The sequence below is a fragment of the Electrophorus electricus genome, chromosome 26, assembly GCF_041902795.1.
Source record: "Electrophorus electricus isolate QZ-2024a chromosome 26, ASM4190279v1, whole genome shotgun sequence".
Classification (NCBI taxonomy): Eukaryota; Metazoa; Chordata; class Actinopteri; order Gymnotiformes; family Gymnotidae; genus Electrophorus; species Electrophorus electricus.
The window spans coordinates 12597100-12612836 of record NC_137522.1 but is presented as its reverse complement, the minus strand read 5'-3'; the positions used below and the strand labels follow the sequence as shown (position 1 = coordinate 12612836).

The 15737-nt window shown below is 45.0% G+C and overlaps 1 protein-coding gene across 25 annotated transcripts in view; it reads right to left on the bottom strand.

Moving 5' to 3' along the window:
- Positions 1-277: 277 nt before the first annotated feature.
- patj (PATJ crumbs cell polarity complex component) overlaps positions 278-15737 on the bottom strand; it is a 90219-nt gene continuing 74759 nt past the window's right edge. For 10 of the 25 annotated variants that reach the window (XM_081708551.1, XM_081708553.1, XM_035523400.2 and 7 more), the window contains 17 exons: positions 14829-14901; positions 14232-14324; positions 13587-13673; positions 13245-13319; positions 12845-12959; positions 12302-12408; positions 11513-11596; positions 10689-10882; positions 10249-10396; positions 9369-9455; positions 8909-9014; positions 7893-7930; positions 7671-7793; positions 7287-7391; positions 4518-4621; positions 3407-3530; positions 278-2723 (listed from right to left, as the gene is read on the bottom strand). In XM_081708551.1, the coding sequence (XP_081564677.1) occupies positions 2577-2723; positions 3407-3530; positions 4518-4621; positions 7287-7391; positions 7671-7793; positions 7893-7930; positions 8909-9014; positions 9369-9455; positions 10249-10396; positions 10689-10882; positions 11513-11596; positions 12302-12408; positions 12845-12959; positions 13245-13319; positions 13587-13673; positions 14232-14324; positions 14829-14901 (1810 nt within the window). In that variant the 3' untranslated portion in view covers positions 278-2576. The other 15 variants (XR_014120146.1, XR_014120149.1, XR_014120147.1 and 12 more) reach the window with 15 other exon arrangements.

The following is a 15737-nucleotide window of genomic DNA, read 5'->3' as shown; positions in this document are numbered from 1 at the left end:
ATATTGATTTGCTGAATATATAGTGATTTTCAATGGCTTGCACTGTGCATCATCATATAAAATATATCATCATATAAAATGTGTCATTTATTTGCACTCAATATCTCTCAAATCCATTTAAGCAGCATAATGCTACATCGGTTTTAGACAATTGGATAAAAATGAACGTAGTCTTTGTTGCAAAGTTCAGATTGTGTGAAAATATTTGATTTCCTTACATTTTGCTTTAGATGGGAAGATTCCAACTATTGCCCAAAAGCATGAAAGGAAAGAGGAGTTTGGGTATAAACATAGATATCAATTTTATTTATCTAATATACGGATTTTGGCATGGTGTATTTTGGAACTGATCATTTTCACAGAGATTGACCAATGCCAGAGTAGACTTGTGGTTTGAGCACATATTAGGTTGGCCTGCATCTTTGTAAGAACCCCCTCAGTATTTTTGTGCATGTGCAACCCAACTTGCCACAATTTTAAAAAATAACCATCACATTCTGTTTCTCCTGGAAGTGAAACAGCTGGAGCAGAGAGTGAATAAGGGTGGAAGAGAAACAGCTGGAGCAGAGAGTGAATAAGGGTGGAAGAGAAACAGCTGGAGCAGAGAGTGAATAAGGGTGGAAGAGAAACAGCTGGAGCAGAGAGTGAATAAGGGTGGAAGAGAAACAGCTGGAGCAGAGAGTGAATAAGGGTGGAAGAGAAACACAGAAGGAAGGGATAGCAAGCATGAGAATTAGAGAAAGAGCAACAGCAGCAAAAAAGAAAAGATCAGAACATCAGACAGCAGGGATCTCAACATGGAGGAGTCACACAGTCTGCACAGGGAAGCTGAAATGATGGGTCCAGTCCCAGAGAGCCAGAGCATCATAAGACAGGTTCAGATCACCTAGAGACAGCAGGCCGAGGGGCACTTGCCCTTACGATTACAGTGAGCTTCGTTATACGGTGCTTTTGGAAAACCCATTATAATGTAAAATTTTCTGCTCTAATATATCTGGTCCAACTCAGCAGCTCAAACGTACAGCCCTACAAGACTTGAGCCCAGAGGGACTGGAGAGGTGAGGTTGGGGTACTTAAACGTGAGGTGCTTTTTGGTTGTCCTCAAGGGCTAGATTTGGTAGTCACGGCTCTACCGCATCAGCTGGTTACTTTAGTACGCACATATTGCTGAAAGTGTCCTCTTGCATTTCTTTGACCTTGAGGTTATAAGAGTGTCCCACAAGAATTGGGCAAACGTCCTTTCAAAGACAGGGAGTCCAGCTGACACAGGATTTCCTCACATTGTGGAACACAGTGTAAAACTAGGATAAAGGAAGCATCTTCGTGAAAACATATAGAGGGAATTTAATTAAAGTCCTACCAAATTAAATCAAATTAAGGAAATAAATTACATATTTACACTGACAATTTGTGCAAATTAGAAATTAAAGACCGTTTTAGTTTAAAAAATGTTTTTTAAACATTTTTGTCCACATAAATGCATACAAGTTTTTGAATTTGACAGCAATGACAGACATGATTACTCAGTTATGAAAGAGGACTGCTGCACTTTAGATTCCTCTGCATTACTACACTAGATTACAGTGTTTAAGAGTGGTGAACCATACAAAAAAAATTAATAGGACATAAATACAGCAGCTTTACAAAAAACTAATGCAATTCGCAGCACAATCTAAATCTGGCCAATGAGAACATTTATGATTTACAGTGAATATTTCAACATTATATCCATTATTGCAATCGATCCTTGTTTTCTAAGCCATAAAGTGAATGTGAAAATGAACCAGTAATTACTGACTATGGCTAGGTAAGCAATGTGACAAAGTCTATTGTTAGTTCACTAGTGAATATGTGCAAACGTGTGTGCTTGTGTACGTTTAGGGATCAAAGGCCCAAAATAAAGGTATTAATATTTGTGCGTGCGTGTGTGTGTGTGTGTGTGTGTGTGTGTGTGTGTGTGTGTGTGTGTATATTTGTGTGGACTCCTTTACGCTAGAGCTGCATTAGGAGCTTCTAAATCAGCTCCTCCCTCTCACACTAGCAGAGGTCTGTAAGATGTCAGTCTCCTTCAGCAGCTGCAGGACCAGGAGCTCCTCTGTTCCAACTCATATACCACATCACACAAACACTATTAAACGGACCCTTGGACACAAACAGCCAAGGTCATAAATCATATCCCTTCCTGCTTTATGATGGACCCAGTGCGCACACTGTATCTCTCTCACACACACACACACACATTAAAGGGGTCAGGTTTCAAAAAGCAGCTAAGGAAAGCAGCGTCTCGGCAGTGTCTCACCAGTGTCTCAGCCGTCTGACTCTCAGTCTCTCTATCTGCTCTGTCTCCTTCCCTTCACTGGGCCCACCTGCGAGTCTCCATGAACACATCTGCAGTAGCTGATTTGATATTTGACTGCAGTGGGGGATGAAGATGGGGGTTCCAAACCAGCTAGCGGGTGGACGCTGCAGCGGGGTTCAGGGCTCTGTCCTGTCGACCAGTGGGGGGTGATCACCATGTGCGGTTTCTTGTGCCTGCTTGCTAAGCAGTCCCCGAGAATGTACGTGTATGGAGCACGTTAGGAGAGCACGGCCAGCGTAACCAGCCCTCTCTGCTTCTTCAGGATGGCTACGGCCTGCTCATGTGTCACGCTCTCCAGACTCTCCCCGTTCACAGACAGGATCTGATCTCCACGTTTCAGACGCCCGTCCACGGCTGCTGCACCCTGCAGACACGAAACAAGAGCGTTAGGAACACATGAGACGGAAAGCAGAGGAACAGAGCATTAGGAAAACAGTGAAGACTCTAGATGGAAACTAGAGTCTAGACAATTTTCTGATTGAGAATTCACTAGCCTGACCAAGCTCCAATATTCCATAAGAGCATTCCCTGGGTGTTGTGCTAGTTCAAGGAATTCACAATACTAAACTCAAACATAAACTGTAGGTACCAGCATAACCATATCCAAACATAAGGGTTTCAACATATAAAATGCAAATCAATTACAGAATTTAAAAATATAATTTCAATGTTGTCTAGTCTTACTGTAAGGGTGCCAGAATATTCTTCAAAAATATTCTTATGTTGCCTCCCTGGCTAGATTTTAAAAAGCATCAAAATGCCCACATTAAACAGGTATCTACAAACCACACATTCCCACATATACAGTATCAGCTGACGGAGGTTGCGAATACTGCCTCAGGTGTGCCCCCTGCTGGTTCCTGTTGGTCACAGCTAAACTAGGCCAGAACGGACACCGATTACAGCAACCACTGCAGGAGACTTGGAGCATGTGTCTTGTGCAGTTTCATTCTAGCATTCTAACCAAAATACTATTATATCAACATAATATAGTAAGTTAATTAGCTACTATATCCCCATGTACACAAAGAAGAGGTGTGCGTGTACCTTGCTAAAGACTGTTTTGACATAGATGGGGAGGTCCCCGTGGGGGCTTCCAAAACCTCCAACTATACTGAAGCCCAGGCCTTCAGAGCCCTTCTCCAGAGTGATGCTCTTTGGCTTGGGAGTCCTGTCACAAGCACACACACACACACACACACGTAACTCAAACCTTACCTAAACTGCACACAGACAAAAATAAATACCCCCCTCCCCCCCACAACATTCTTTTTTTGAGGATGTGTGTGGGGTAAATATGTACTGTGTATTATGAAGACAAAGAACTGAAGAATAAAGGCTACACTTTTTAAATTATAGACAAACTTTAATTAGAAGAAAATAGTGCAAGGTGAATCGTCGACGTAACTGACGCAATCGATTACATAAACATGTCTATTTGCATAACGTGCATCGGCACGTCGCTATGAAGCAGGACGACTGCGTCCAGTCACAGTATGGATTCCCCCAGAGAACAAAGCTGCAGCTGCACTTACTAATACTCAGACACAGCGAAACACTTACAATGTTGAGAAACAGCCAGCGACCAAAAGAAGAAACAAAGCAGAACAAACATACACACTGATGACTAGGGAAACTAGACACAGGTGAGGATGTTAACACGGCTCTGTTGCCATTTATGTCTACGTGCATGTGTTACGTACTGCTGTATATATGTGTATGACTTTCAACGCCGTTTTGATTGAAAACCTTGACTCGCGCTTGCGTCTTGCTTGCCCTTGTCACACACTTAAGTTTCTTGTTAAGCGGTTTATTAGATGATAACCCAGAAATATTAATGAGATAAGTATTTGATATTCATTTTGGGTAAATTGTTACATTAATCAATTAATAAATAAATCATATTTGGAATAAACGTTCAATTAATTGTTAGACTAACGGACGGGTGGCAGGGGCATAATTTGATTAATTGATAACAAAAGAATTGTTAGGTGCAGCCCTAGAAGAAAAAAACCCATCAATATCTGACTGCTGGCAAAAGGCAATCAGGAAAAACAGCAGAGTAAACGTCAATGATGGTGTTCAGGGTGCAGTGTCAGGTTGGCAGGTTTGTGCAATGAACAGAGGAGCATGATTGGTGGAAAGTCCCATCACTCACTCCGTCTCCGTTGTCTGCGTCTCTGGATTGGTGCTGAGGGTGGAGCTTGAAGACATGCTCTCTACCTGACTGGCTATGGCATTGATGTTAGTGTCTGCTATCACCTGTCAACCAGACAACACAGACAAAGAAACACTCAGATATATAATGCATGTCATAGAAAACAGACGTACATATATTACACTATTTTATGTCCAAATACACACACACTCACCCACACACACACATAGCATCCTAATAAAATACCCTAAAGAGTGGCTTCTGCATCAAAACTCACATCAGTTTGGATGTTCTTCTGTGTACATGTGTCACAGAGATGACTGTCTGCCCGCGATAATGTGAATCTGTTCATGTGATGTGTATGTTCTGCATTGAAATGTAGCCCTCTAATCCCTTCCAGTCCTCAGTGCCAGCAGAGAGCCATGTAGATGGCAGCTCCACAGACAGGCCCTGCTTCAAAGACACCGATCCGCTGACACCACAATCATCCATCAGGCCTCTATCGCCTCTTCTCCGCCATCTAAATGCTTTTTTTGTCTTTCTCTGCATTTAATTTCTTTATTTCACCCGCACATCAATTAAAAGCGAAGCCTGCAACGAGTGCAAAGCTGCTCCACACACCATAATTTGCATATTTAATTAACAATGAGGCAATTAAAACTAAAATACACAACAACAACAAACAAAAGCTAATTAATGAATGACTCGGCCAGTTTGTGAGCAAAGTGGTGAAACATTCCCTTGCCATCACATTCACTTATCTCCCTGATGCACCTTCAGAGGGAGAGAGAGAGAGAGAGAGAGCGAGCGAAAGAAAGCGAGAGAGCAAGCGCAGCACAGAAGAATTACATCATGTTAATAGACTGTACTGGTGAGAATCTGCTTTATGTATCCAGGAGCTGAAATGAAAAGTAAGAAAAAATAAAATAAAAACCACAGTAAATTGTGGCCATGTGCCATCTGACACACAAGGTTATAAAAGAGGCAAACATGCTCAAAATCCACATGTACCTGCTTAAGTAGGAGAGAGAGGAGAGTACCGTCTCATGGATGAGCAGGAATGGACAAGGCAAAGAATGGTTGAGGAAGAATGAGGCTGGGAGATGGAAAGAAAGAGAAGGAAAAAGAGTGAAGGCAGAAAGAAGAGTGAGAGGAAGGGATAGAGAGGGAGGAGGTACGGAGACGGTGAGAGAGAAAAAGGGAGAGAGACACAGAGGGCGAGAGACAAAGAGACAGAGGGAGAGAGAAGTAAACAGTAATTGGTCTCCTAGCTGTTGTAATCAGGGCTGTGCAGGCAGGGCTCCCCTGCTTGAAAGCCCACTGCATTCCTCCTGGAGCGCGGCAGATAACGCCGCATTTGCATAAAGGCCTGGGATTATCTGGCAACCCGCGCTCAACTGCTGCACAGCTGCTGAGAGCTGATAACAGCACAGTGACACAGCACCAACCACTCACACACACACACACACACACACACACACACACACACACACACACACACACACACACACACACACACACACACACACACACAGAGACAGACAGACACACACAGACACACACCCCATACTGTATAATGCACACATACATTCTTAGGCATTCACACAGCACACTAAAACACACACAGGAACCACAAACCCATAAAACACTGATCAGTTCTGCATACAAACACCAGTGCACACAGCAAATAATCCTATACATTACCACATTCACCTATACAAGACACCATACAATATGATTCCTCCAAGCCTCTCAAAGTTTCTCACACAAATATCAAACTTTTTCTCTCACACACACAATTAACTTTTAATACAAATATACATGAATAGCCAATCTGCCAACACACAAACACACACCCCTTCAGTCTGGATGGGTCGCTGATAAAATGCATACAGCAATTTATAGGTGGTTGAAACAGCAAGGCTCAGTGCAAAAAAAAAAAAAAGCTGTGTGTTAAATGCAATACGAAATATTAACTGAAACTAATCCCTTCCATGCCAAGAGCTTCTGGAATGGAATTCAAAAATGGGACTTGGTCCATGCCAGCCTACAGTCCTGCTCCAGTCCTGCTGGAGTAGGCCACCACCCCTAACTGGTCCATCCTGGTGCATCCTCCAAGCTCCCTGGCCTCCAGGAGGTTGTGGTCTGATGTCTGCCTAGCAAGCAGCAGCTGCAAAGCACTGCTTTTTGTGTTTCTCTGGGTATTCAATATCTTCCAGAAATCAGAAATCTTTTTTGTGAATTATTACCCTCATAATGCTAATCCTTATGACAGTAAAGACTGTATATTGTACATTTCATTAATGTTGGTGAAGCTGAAGTATGACCACACCAATCTGGGGCAAAGTTGAAGCATAAGAGGCATTTGAACCAAAGTTAAATGAAGTGTACTCAAATATCCCAGTGAGAAAGGATTTGTGTTTCACAGTTAATCAGAAACGATGAGTGTTCAGCTGGTTTTCTGGAGTGAGTAAGACACACTTACTACCTGCAGCCCTGCAAGGCCTAACTGTTCTAAAAGGAACTACAATACATTCAGATTTGAACGTTCATAGATTTTTACGTGAAACTACTATGAAGGATTATGTTGTCCTGATTACTGTTTTTACTGGAATTTGTAACAATTATTGTTTTTTTGTTTTTTTTTGCCATACTGCAGAATCTTGAGAGATTAGTAGGCATCAGATCATCAATATGGTATTCTCATTTCGCAGGGCTGTTTGGAATCTTTAGGACATTCTAAAGCCCCAAGCATTCATGTGGGTGTACCTGCAGAACAATGCTGCCATAGGCGTTCTTCAACATACTGACCACCTCCCCATGGGTTAAACCTTCCAGTGAGTGGGAGTTGATGCTTACAATACGATCCCCTACCTTCAGATCGAGAGAGAGACAGAGGAAGAACACGCAACAAAAACACTATTAACAGTCACAAAACCAGACATTCGATTCATCGATTCAGGACCAATGCCTTTGAGAGCAGAGGCCTGTGTGCTAACTGCTACACAAAACTGAATCAATTAGGTGGCTTCTACTTCAATACACTGGAAGAAAAGAACTAAACAGACAAAATGCAGACAAACGTGTGCGAGACAGACAGAGAGAGGGAGAGAGAGAGAGAGAGAAAAAAAAAAAAAAAAAAGAGTGAGCGACCTTGAGGCGGTGGGTCCTGGCAGCCACTCCGTTTGCCTGGATCATAGCAATGAAGATGGGGATGTCCCCCAGGGGGCTGCCCCGCCCCCCTGCTATACTGATACCCAGCGCGTCAGTGGGGCCCTGTGGGAGAGAGCGAATTAATCCAGCCCTGCTCAGAGGGAGAGCTCACGCGTGACTGTGACTGAGGTGCTGATGTGGAGGTAGAGGTCAGACTCTTACCCGGGTGATCTCCACCGTACGCACACCTGCTTCGGGTCCTGGGAGGACGCATGCGCGTGTGTGCGCGCACAAACACACACACACACACACACACACACACACACACACACACACACACACACACACAGTAAGACCCAAGCTGCACAACACCCATCTGTACGAGTTACAAGCTACACAAACCACATTCTGTTAAATTACAAAGGAAGTCAGGAAGTTGTGTCCAGCTATGCCATCTGTGTGGCATGAGGGGAAGAACAAGAATGCAAGGCATTTTCATAGCTGCAGTTTCTTAGACACAGATCAATGCTGTGCTATTCACAGAAAATGTCCTACAGCTGTGTGAGCTCAATGTGTGAATCCAGCTATCATGACTTATGATTTATTTGTAGTTAGAATTCACAATAACATTAAAAAGGGGCTAGTCAGATTAGTTAGGTTTGAAGAAGGTAAGACATTTTGCCAGCTGGGATATTGCAATAATTAGCGGGAACGGGCGCACACACATTTAAAACCCACTTCAACTATCCCCTCCTCACACTAGTGGATGTCCAGCATTTGGGGGAAACCAAGGAGATTGTCAGTACAGTTAGCCGATTAGCATTAGCATGGAGCACCTATGCTAAAGCAGTGACAGGTTAAGTAGATTCAGTAGTTGAAGCAACGTGGGTAATTTAACTAGTTTAGGTGGAACAGGTAGTCTAGACTGTTACATTTACATTTATCTGACACTTTTACTCAAAGCAACTTACAATCATGACTGAGTATAACTTGAGCAACAGAGGGTTAAGGGTCTTGCTCAGGGGTCCAAGAGTGGCAACTTGGCAGTGGTGGAGCTTGAACCAGCAACCTTCTGATTACAAGTCAAGTACCTTAAACTACCACTGACTGTTAAATTAAGCAGGTTAGAAAGTGTAGATAGATTAGGTAAAGGATATATTATAGGTGGGCTTGCCAGAGTATAAGACTATGCAGCTTCAGGATGTAGGTAGTTTAGGAACGTAAGGTGGCTTAGATACCAGAGTTCTTGCTGTTGGTCTCTAGCTGTGCAGGTCTCCTGGCTGTGCTGGGCGGAGGGGCGGTGGGTGCTGCAGTGTTATTATTGGTCATGTGACTTCCATGACTCTGGGCAAGGGAAGACAGGAATGGCGAGTTCAACCAAGATCAAACTAGAACATGCAAATAGGTACACTTGGAACATTCAGCCTGCACAAACATGCGCACGTGTGCGCTAGCTTCTCTCGCCGAGTGACTGGGTCAGAGTAGTTAACCACCCCATGCTACTCATGCACAATCACGTGCATCAGTGGCGTGGGTGATCAGCGTTTCATGAAGCCCAGACATGGTCAGTCCTGATGTTTGGCTGGTGTTGGGAGTTAGTGTAAGTCTGTTAGAGTGAAGAGAGTCAGGGGGTCCAGGACAGAGGAAGCACTGAAGCAGGAGAAGCCATGGAGGAGAAGCTCAGGCTGAATTACACACCTGGCTTCCCTGGGAGGTGCGTCTAGAGGAGATCCAGGAGGCAGCTTTCAGCCGGCCCAACTCCAAGTGCACCATTCCTCTGGCACACTGCAGCAGGGGAAAGTGTGTGGAGGGTGACTGGTGTGCACACACACACACGGGCACACGCACCAAAACACTTTTGCATGTGTGCGCCTTCAAGCATGCACATACATATTGTGGCACGATTCTCAGGTTGGAGCCCTCTATGGCTACAGCACAGAACAGTTTAATGTTTGTCCTACTTCAGCTCATCACCTAGAACGTCATGAACTGAAATCAGGCCTGAAGACACAAGCTTTTGCCTTTTTCTACTTTCTATGGAAGAGATAACCTACTTCCTGTTCGCGTTCTTTGTCTCTCACATGCTCTCTCTCTCTCACACACACACACACACACACCTCCAGCGTGTATAATATTTTGCCTGGATATTTATAGACACTATAAAACAGGGTGACACTTTAGCCAAGAGCACACCTCCAGTCCTGTTCCACAGCAGACGCACCCAAATGACACGGGCTCAACTCAAACAGAGGGCCTGAGTCCAGACAGAACATTCCCCTCACATAACACAGCTTTCCTCCAAGCAGGGCAATTACAGCTCCTTCTCTCTCTTTCCCCCTCTGAACTACAGCTGGATAGGAATGGGGGTTTAAAAAAAAAAAAAACAAACAAACAAAAAAAAAAAACACAAAACAAAACAAAACAAACAACCCTCAACAAACACATCAATGGCGACACCTAGTGGCTGCTTTGAGCACATGCAGCTTTGAGTAAATCTCCTGTAATCCTGTTTGGGCCACAGTGTTACTGTTGTTGTTGCGTGTTATAAGCAGGGCTTAGGGCGGTAGGCTGAGCTTACCTTGAGCACGGCAGCAACAGTCTCCTGGGACGCCTGTCTCATGTCGTCTCCGTTCACAGACAGGATCTGGTCGCCCTGCATCAGCCTTCCATCCACATCAGCCGCACCTCCCTTAACCACTTCTGAGATGAAGACGCCCGTTCCATTCCTGCAGAGAGGGGGGAGAGAGAGAGAGAGAGAGAGAGAGAGAGAGAGAGAGAGAGAGAGAGAGTGCGCCAGCGGGTTCATGAGGTGCGTTGGAGCATGGAAATCACCAAACTGTGCTAGACCCTCAACCTCCAGGTGGATTATATGCAGGGCTCTAGGAAACATGCCTAGCTCCCTCCCAAGCTGCATTCACCAATACCGATCATTTGTGTTTTCTGCCCCAGGAGCTCTAACATCCTGCAGTGCTTAGGGCCACCCCTATGGGGTGGTAGAGGGAATAGCTGGGAATGTACCTCTTGCCCACAATGCTGAGGCCCAGGCCGCGGCCGCTCTTCCTCTGTAGTTCCACAGTGAACACGTCCAGGTTCTCCTCATCGCGGTACTGTGCTTCGTCGCGCAACACCGTCAGACGTACTTTGGCAGGAGTCTGTCTCAGGGCTGCGATGGCGTCCTCGTGAGTAACACTGCGCAGGTCCACACCATTCACCTGCAAGGGGTGACAGAGGGTGGCACCTTTACAAAGTTGCCATCTAAAGGCTGGTTTGGTGGAGAAGAGCTGTAAAATGTCCAGTGCTGTTCATGTCCTAGAGCAGGCAGATCTCCAGTAGCATGTCTTCACCTGGACCGCCATTACTGCTACAGCCTGACACACAAGACTTTAATCAAGTTGTGTTCTTTGTATTATGAAGACTAAATTCAATTGCATTAAGTGTAAATTCAACATTGTGGCGACAGCAACAATAGTGCTCTTATTGTAGTGAATAAACAGTTTGACAATGATAATAAATGGTATGACAAATAAACGATATGACAAAAACAGTTACATACCATTTTTGGAAAGAAGAACTACATATTTGCTTTGTAGGTCAGATGCACCTGCTTATTGGTCTCTCTGACAAACACCCGCAGTGCTACTTTGGTCCAGCAGGTGGAGGCATTGCCTCAGGCTGGCACATTCAGATAATGCTAATGGTTTGAGCGAAGAACATTAGGGCTCACTTCCTGTACCCTTCGAGTAAGAGATGTTCAGCCACTGCTTGAGAGCCCTCTGTGTCTTTCTGTCTCCCACCATCTCTCTCTCTGTATCTCTCTCCTTTAGTCTTTCCTGCTCGCTCACCTCCAGGATTTGATCACCTGCCCACAGCCGTCCATCCCGTGCAGCTGCTCCCTCCTCATACACCTCATGGATCACAATAGCATCCTGCAGAGAAAAAGAGAGAGAGAGAGAGAGGTGGGGGGGAAAGAGCAGAGAAAAAGTGAGGGAGAGATATGGGGGAGAAAAAGAGGTAGAGGGGAGGGAAAAAGATAAGATAGCGGGGGGGAGAGAGAGAGAGAGAGAGAGAGAGAGAGAGAGAGAGAGAGAGAGAGAGAGAAGACAGATCTTTATGGATACTGTCAAAGTCACTATGAAATGGGGAGACCAATTAAGACAGCGACAAAAACCAATTAAGACATCTCTCAAAATTTGCACTTGGCAAAACCAAAAGGGCCTTGTGCAAAAGATCCACAGACACAGACAGAACGTCTTTCCCAGATGAAGTGCCCTGAATGCCTGAGGGTTTTTTCCTGCTAACAGTGTAGGTCAGAACAGTTCTGTCCTCCAGGGAGCCAACTGCCCCACAGGGCTGGACCTCACTGCAGCTATGTGACAGTGGGGAGGGAACAGGTTACTGGGGTGATATTACACTGAGGAGCTGGACCATTCAGGTCAAGTGGGCCGCCTCTAGTGGGAGGTGGGCTCTAGACTGGCTGTACAATCAACAGTTCAGTCTAACTGGGAGCCAAGCACAGCAGAAAGTTCCATCTTAAGGAGCATGAACATACACAGTCTAACACACAGTTCAGCTTCTAACCAGGAAAGCAGCAGTTCTGATCATGCTTAAAGGCAGGTGGTTGTGCTTAGTACCAGCTGTGTGTCTTTGCCCCCAACTATGCTGAGGCCCAATCCCGAGCGCCCCTTCGAGATCTCGATGAGCGTCTCCTGCCCCGGCACTATGGGGCACGTAGCAGGGTCTGCAAAAGAAAAGACCGCAAGACAAAGGATGGAAGATGGAAAGCTTGTGAGAAAGAGAAACCAAGTGATGAAATAGCAACTCCTACTGTATTTTACCGAAGAGAACCAGCGGTATCTTGACAGTATCTCCTTTTTAGAAAGACAGCGAACGTTTAAAGTCAAAAGCACACTAAAGCAGATCCTAAGATAAAGTCGTAGTGCTGAAGGCTCACTTTAAAAAAGCTTCCAAGGCTGATATGCTCGATACAGTAGTTAATTGAAAAAGAAGCAAGCCAATGTACACACCATGTGTAACTCTATACAAGAAACTAATGCAAATGTACTATAAATATTACAGGTTGGCAAAAAACTGTTTTGAGAGGGAAAAAATAAACTATTTATATGCTGTGTGTTAGTTCTGTGAGGTCCTGAGGGAAGCTGACTGCCGACATGTACCTCTGTTAGTGTATCCAGGGTCAGGGCTGGTGCAGGCAGGAGACACTGTAAGCAAGGGCACTACTGCATCTACTGAGTCCCCAGGAGGCTTGCAGGAGATCCTCAGACCTGCAGTCTACAGACCAGGGCACGTACATACGCACACACGGTTTTGCATAAACCTTTTGGTTATGCTAAAATTGTCCAATCCCAATATCCCATTTGAATTTACTATCTTAATCCCAATATATATCTATTTAAGCATTCACCTCACTTTGAACATGAAAGACAACTTCTCATTACTTACTTTCAAAGCCACCCCCCAACACACACACACACACACACACACACACACACACACACACACACACACACACACACACACACACCTACATACACACACATTCACATACACACACACCTTCTCCACTTCTGGCATGGACAGTTCCTCCCTCTCAGTCTCTCGTCCTCCTCCTCCTCCCTCTGACTTCAGCTTCTGAATACAATTGCAAACGTAATTCAAATGTAATGTACAATTATACACAGTAATTACATGTAATTATACAGAATGAGATGTCAGTTGTCCTACACCAAACCACTAATACGTCACATAGTGCCCAGTCCACCTGAGCCCTGGGTGAAACCCTAAAGTTTTTCTGCTACTCAAGAGGACCTAGCATAAAGAATAAAGCTCAGCAGCGAGGATGCATGGGCCATCTGTGACGGAGGAGGCCCAGCGTGAAGGCTCACTCCCATCTCCCACCTTGGAGGCGCTCTCTCCCTCTTGCAGATCCTTCTCCGTGCTCTCCTGGACCCCAGAGCTCACTGCAGTCACCTCACTTGTCTGCTCCTGGAAGCGAGGGAAAGTCACACCAGGGTGTAAAGCGGCGAGCCTAAACGAGAGCTCGCACAGACGCAACTGGGTCAGCGCTGTGTGGCCCAGCTCCATGCAGGACGTGGTGCCGCTAGGAAGCCTCTGCCTGGGCAGACAGGGACGACAACGGAGAAGTGGCGAGGGGCAGGGGAACGAGGCTGCCCGAAACTAGAGCTGGAGCTATTTACGAACACAAATGCTCTGGAACTGGGGCAGGGAACTCATTGTTTTGTCCGAGGGAATCAGAGTAGGAAAGAAAAAATCTAACAGAATTGGACCAGCTTTATTTAAAACACCCCCAACACCAGCTCTGTTAGATGACTGAACTACTAATTCTGATTCCTCAGTATTAACACTTACTAATATATGTTTTTGTTAAAAGTTGCATTAAGTACATGTAAAATGAAACACATGTAATAATCTTGTACTACCTTTAGCCTAAACTTAGTACACTGGTAACAATGGCCGAAAGCCCTACAGCATGCCTGCGTGCAGCGGCTCAGCTCCCCCTGTATGGCCCACAGGAAGGCTAACCTGGGGTAGGGGCATCTCTGGAGGACACTGTCCCAGCCCAGCTCTCTCTTGCAGCTGGCACTCCTCTGTGAGTACTGGAGGTGCTGGAAGACTCTGAGGAACAGAACATTCACAATCTGCTGTTGTGCTTCTCTCGTGAAAAGCAGCTTGCCGGTTTAAGTAGTCCAACAACAAAGGCTGTGTAATGATAATACTAAATTAAATGCAGCACTGCTAAAATGTACATGTATGTTTACCAAGCATTTGACTAGTTCGGCTAGTTCTGCCCGACTCTTTATAAATTCAGTGGCTGAAAGTACTTGAAAGAAATGTTACTTTTCCTACAGGGACATCTGCTTCCAAAGGTGCACTTTTATAATAAATGTAACAAAAACTCCAAACACTCAAAACATTGTTCTGGATAACCTAGGGACAGTTGATTTACTTATTTACTTTTTAATTAAAAAAAAAAAAGAAAACAGAATTTGCTATTTAAAAAAAACAAGAAACAAACAAACAAAACAAAATTTCAGGCCTTAGCAAAAGCACGTGTCCTGCTAACGGTACAAAACCAGACGACTTGGTGGGAGAGCGGCACTACAGCAACGCATACTGCACCTCACTGGGCGAGAAGAACGACGGCTGGGGGGGTAAAGGGGCCACTGCCATTTGACTGATAGCATCTTCATTCCTGCCAAAAGACAAGAAACATCAGGATCACAAACCACTCTGAGGGAACCGGGAGATCCATCTGAGTAAGGGCTGCATTCAGACGCTGTGCTCATGTGCGTCGTACGTGAGGAGGAAGGTTGCACATCTCTTTCTCTTAGACATACCAGCGACCATGCTTTGTGGCAGAGGACAGTGGTACTAGATCTGTGCTGAGCTGAACGTGTCCAGACTTTGTGAATGGCATGAACGTTCATGATGCAAGGAGGGGGAAAAACATCACGAAGAACACTGAGGTACAGGAAGCAGCGAAGGACCCAGGAGTCAGCATGAAACATCTAGGCGTTCACTCCAGTTCACCTTTAACTCAGCTATGCGTTCACTAGGTTCTTTTCTACTCAGTCATGGTGTGGGAGCCAGACCTTTCCTCTCATGGCACAATACTGAATAATGCTTGTTTATATTTGCTCAGACTATTGCAACACTTTTTTACTGCATTAAAACCGAGACCAACTCTGCACAGATGACAACCTATGATTTTAACTGTAATTAGGGCAACAATTCTCATCAGTACAGGGCTGACACAGGGAAAGAGCCATCAGTCCTGCTCCCAGCGAACAGGCATGCTAATGCCAATACCTCAGCTTTAATCCAGACACCACAGTGCACCATCAGTTACTGTTCGTTAAACCCAGCCTTGCTGAATTCACTTCTACTGTCCCTATTCCCAGCCTTGCTGTACACATTTCTGTCTCAATCCCTCTCTGCTCCATATGTTCAGGACAGGCTTTCTGAAGCCTGGTTGAACACAGTGACAGCTGTTAATATGCCAGCCTGGTGTCATGTGGATAGGCTAAC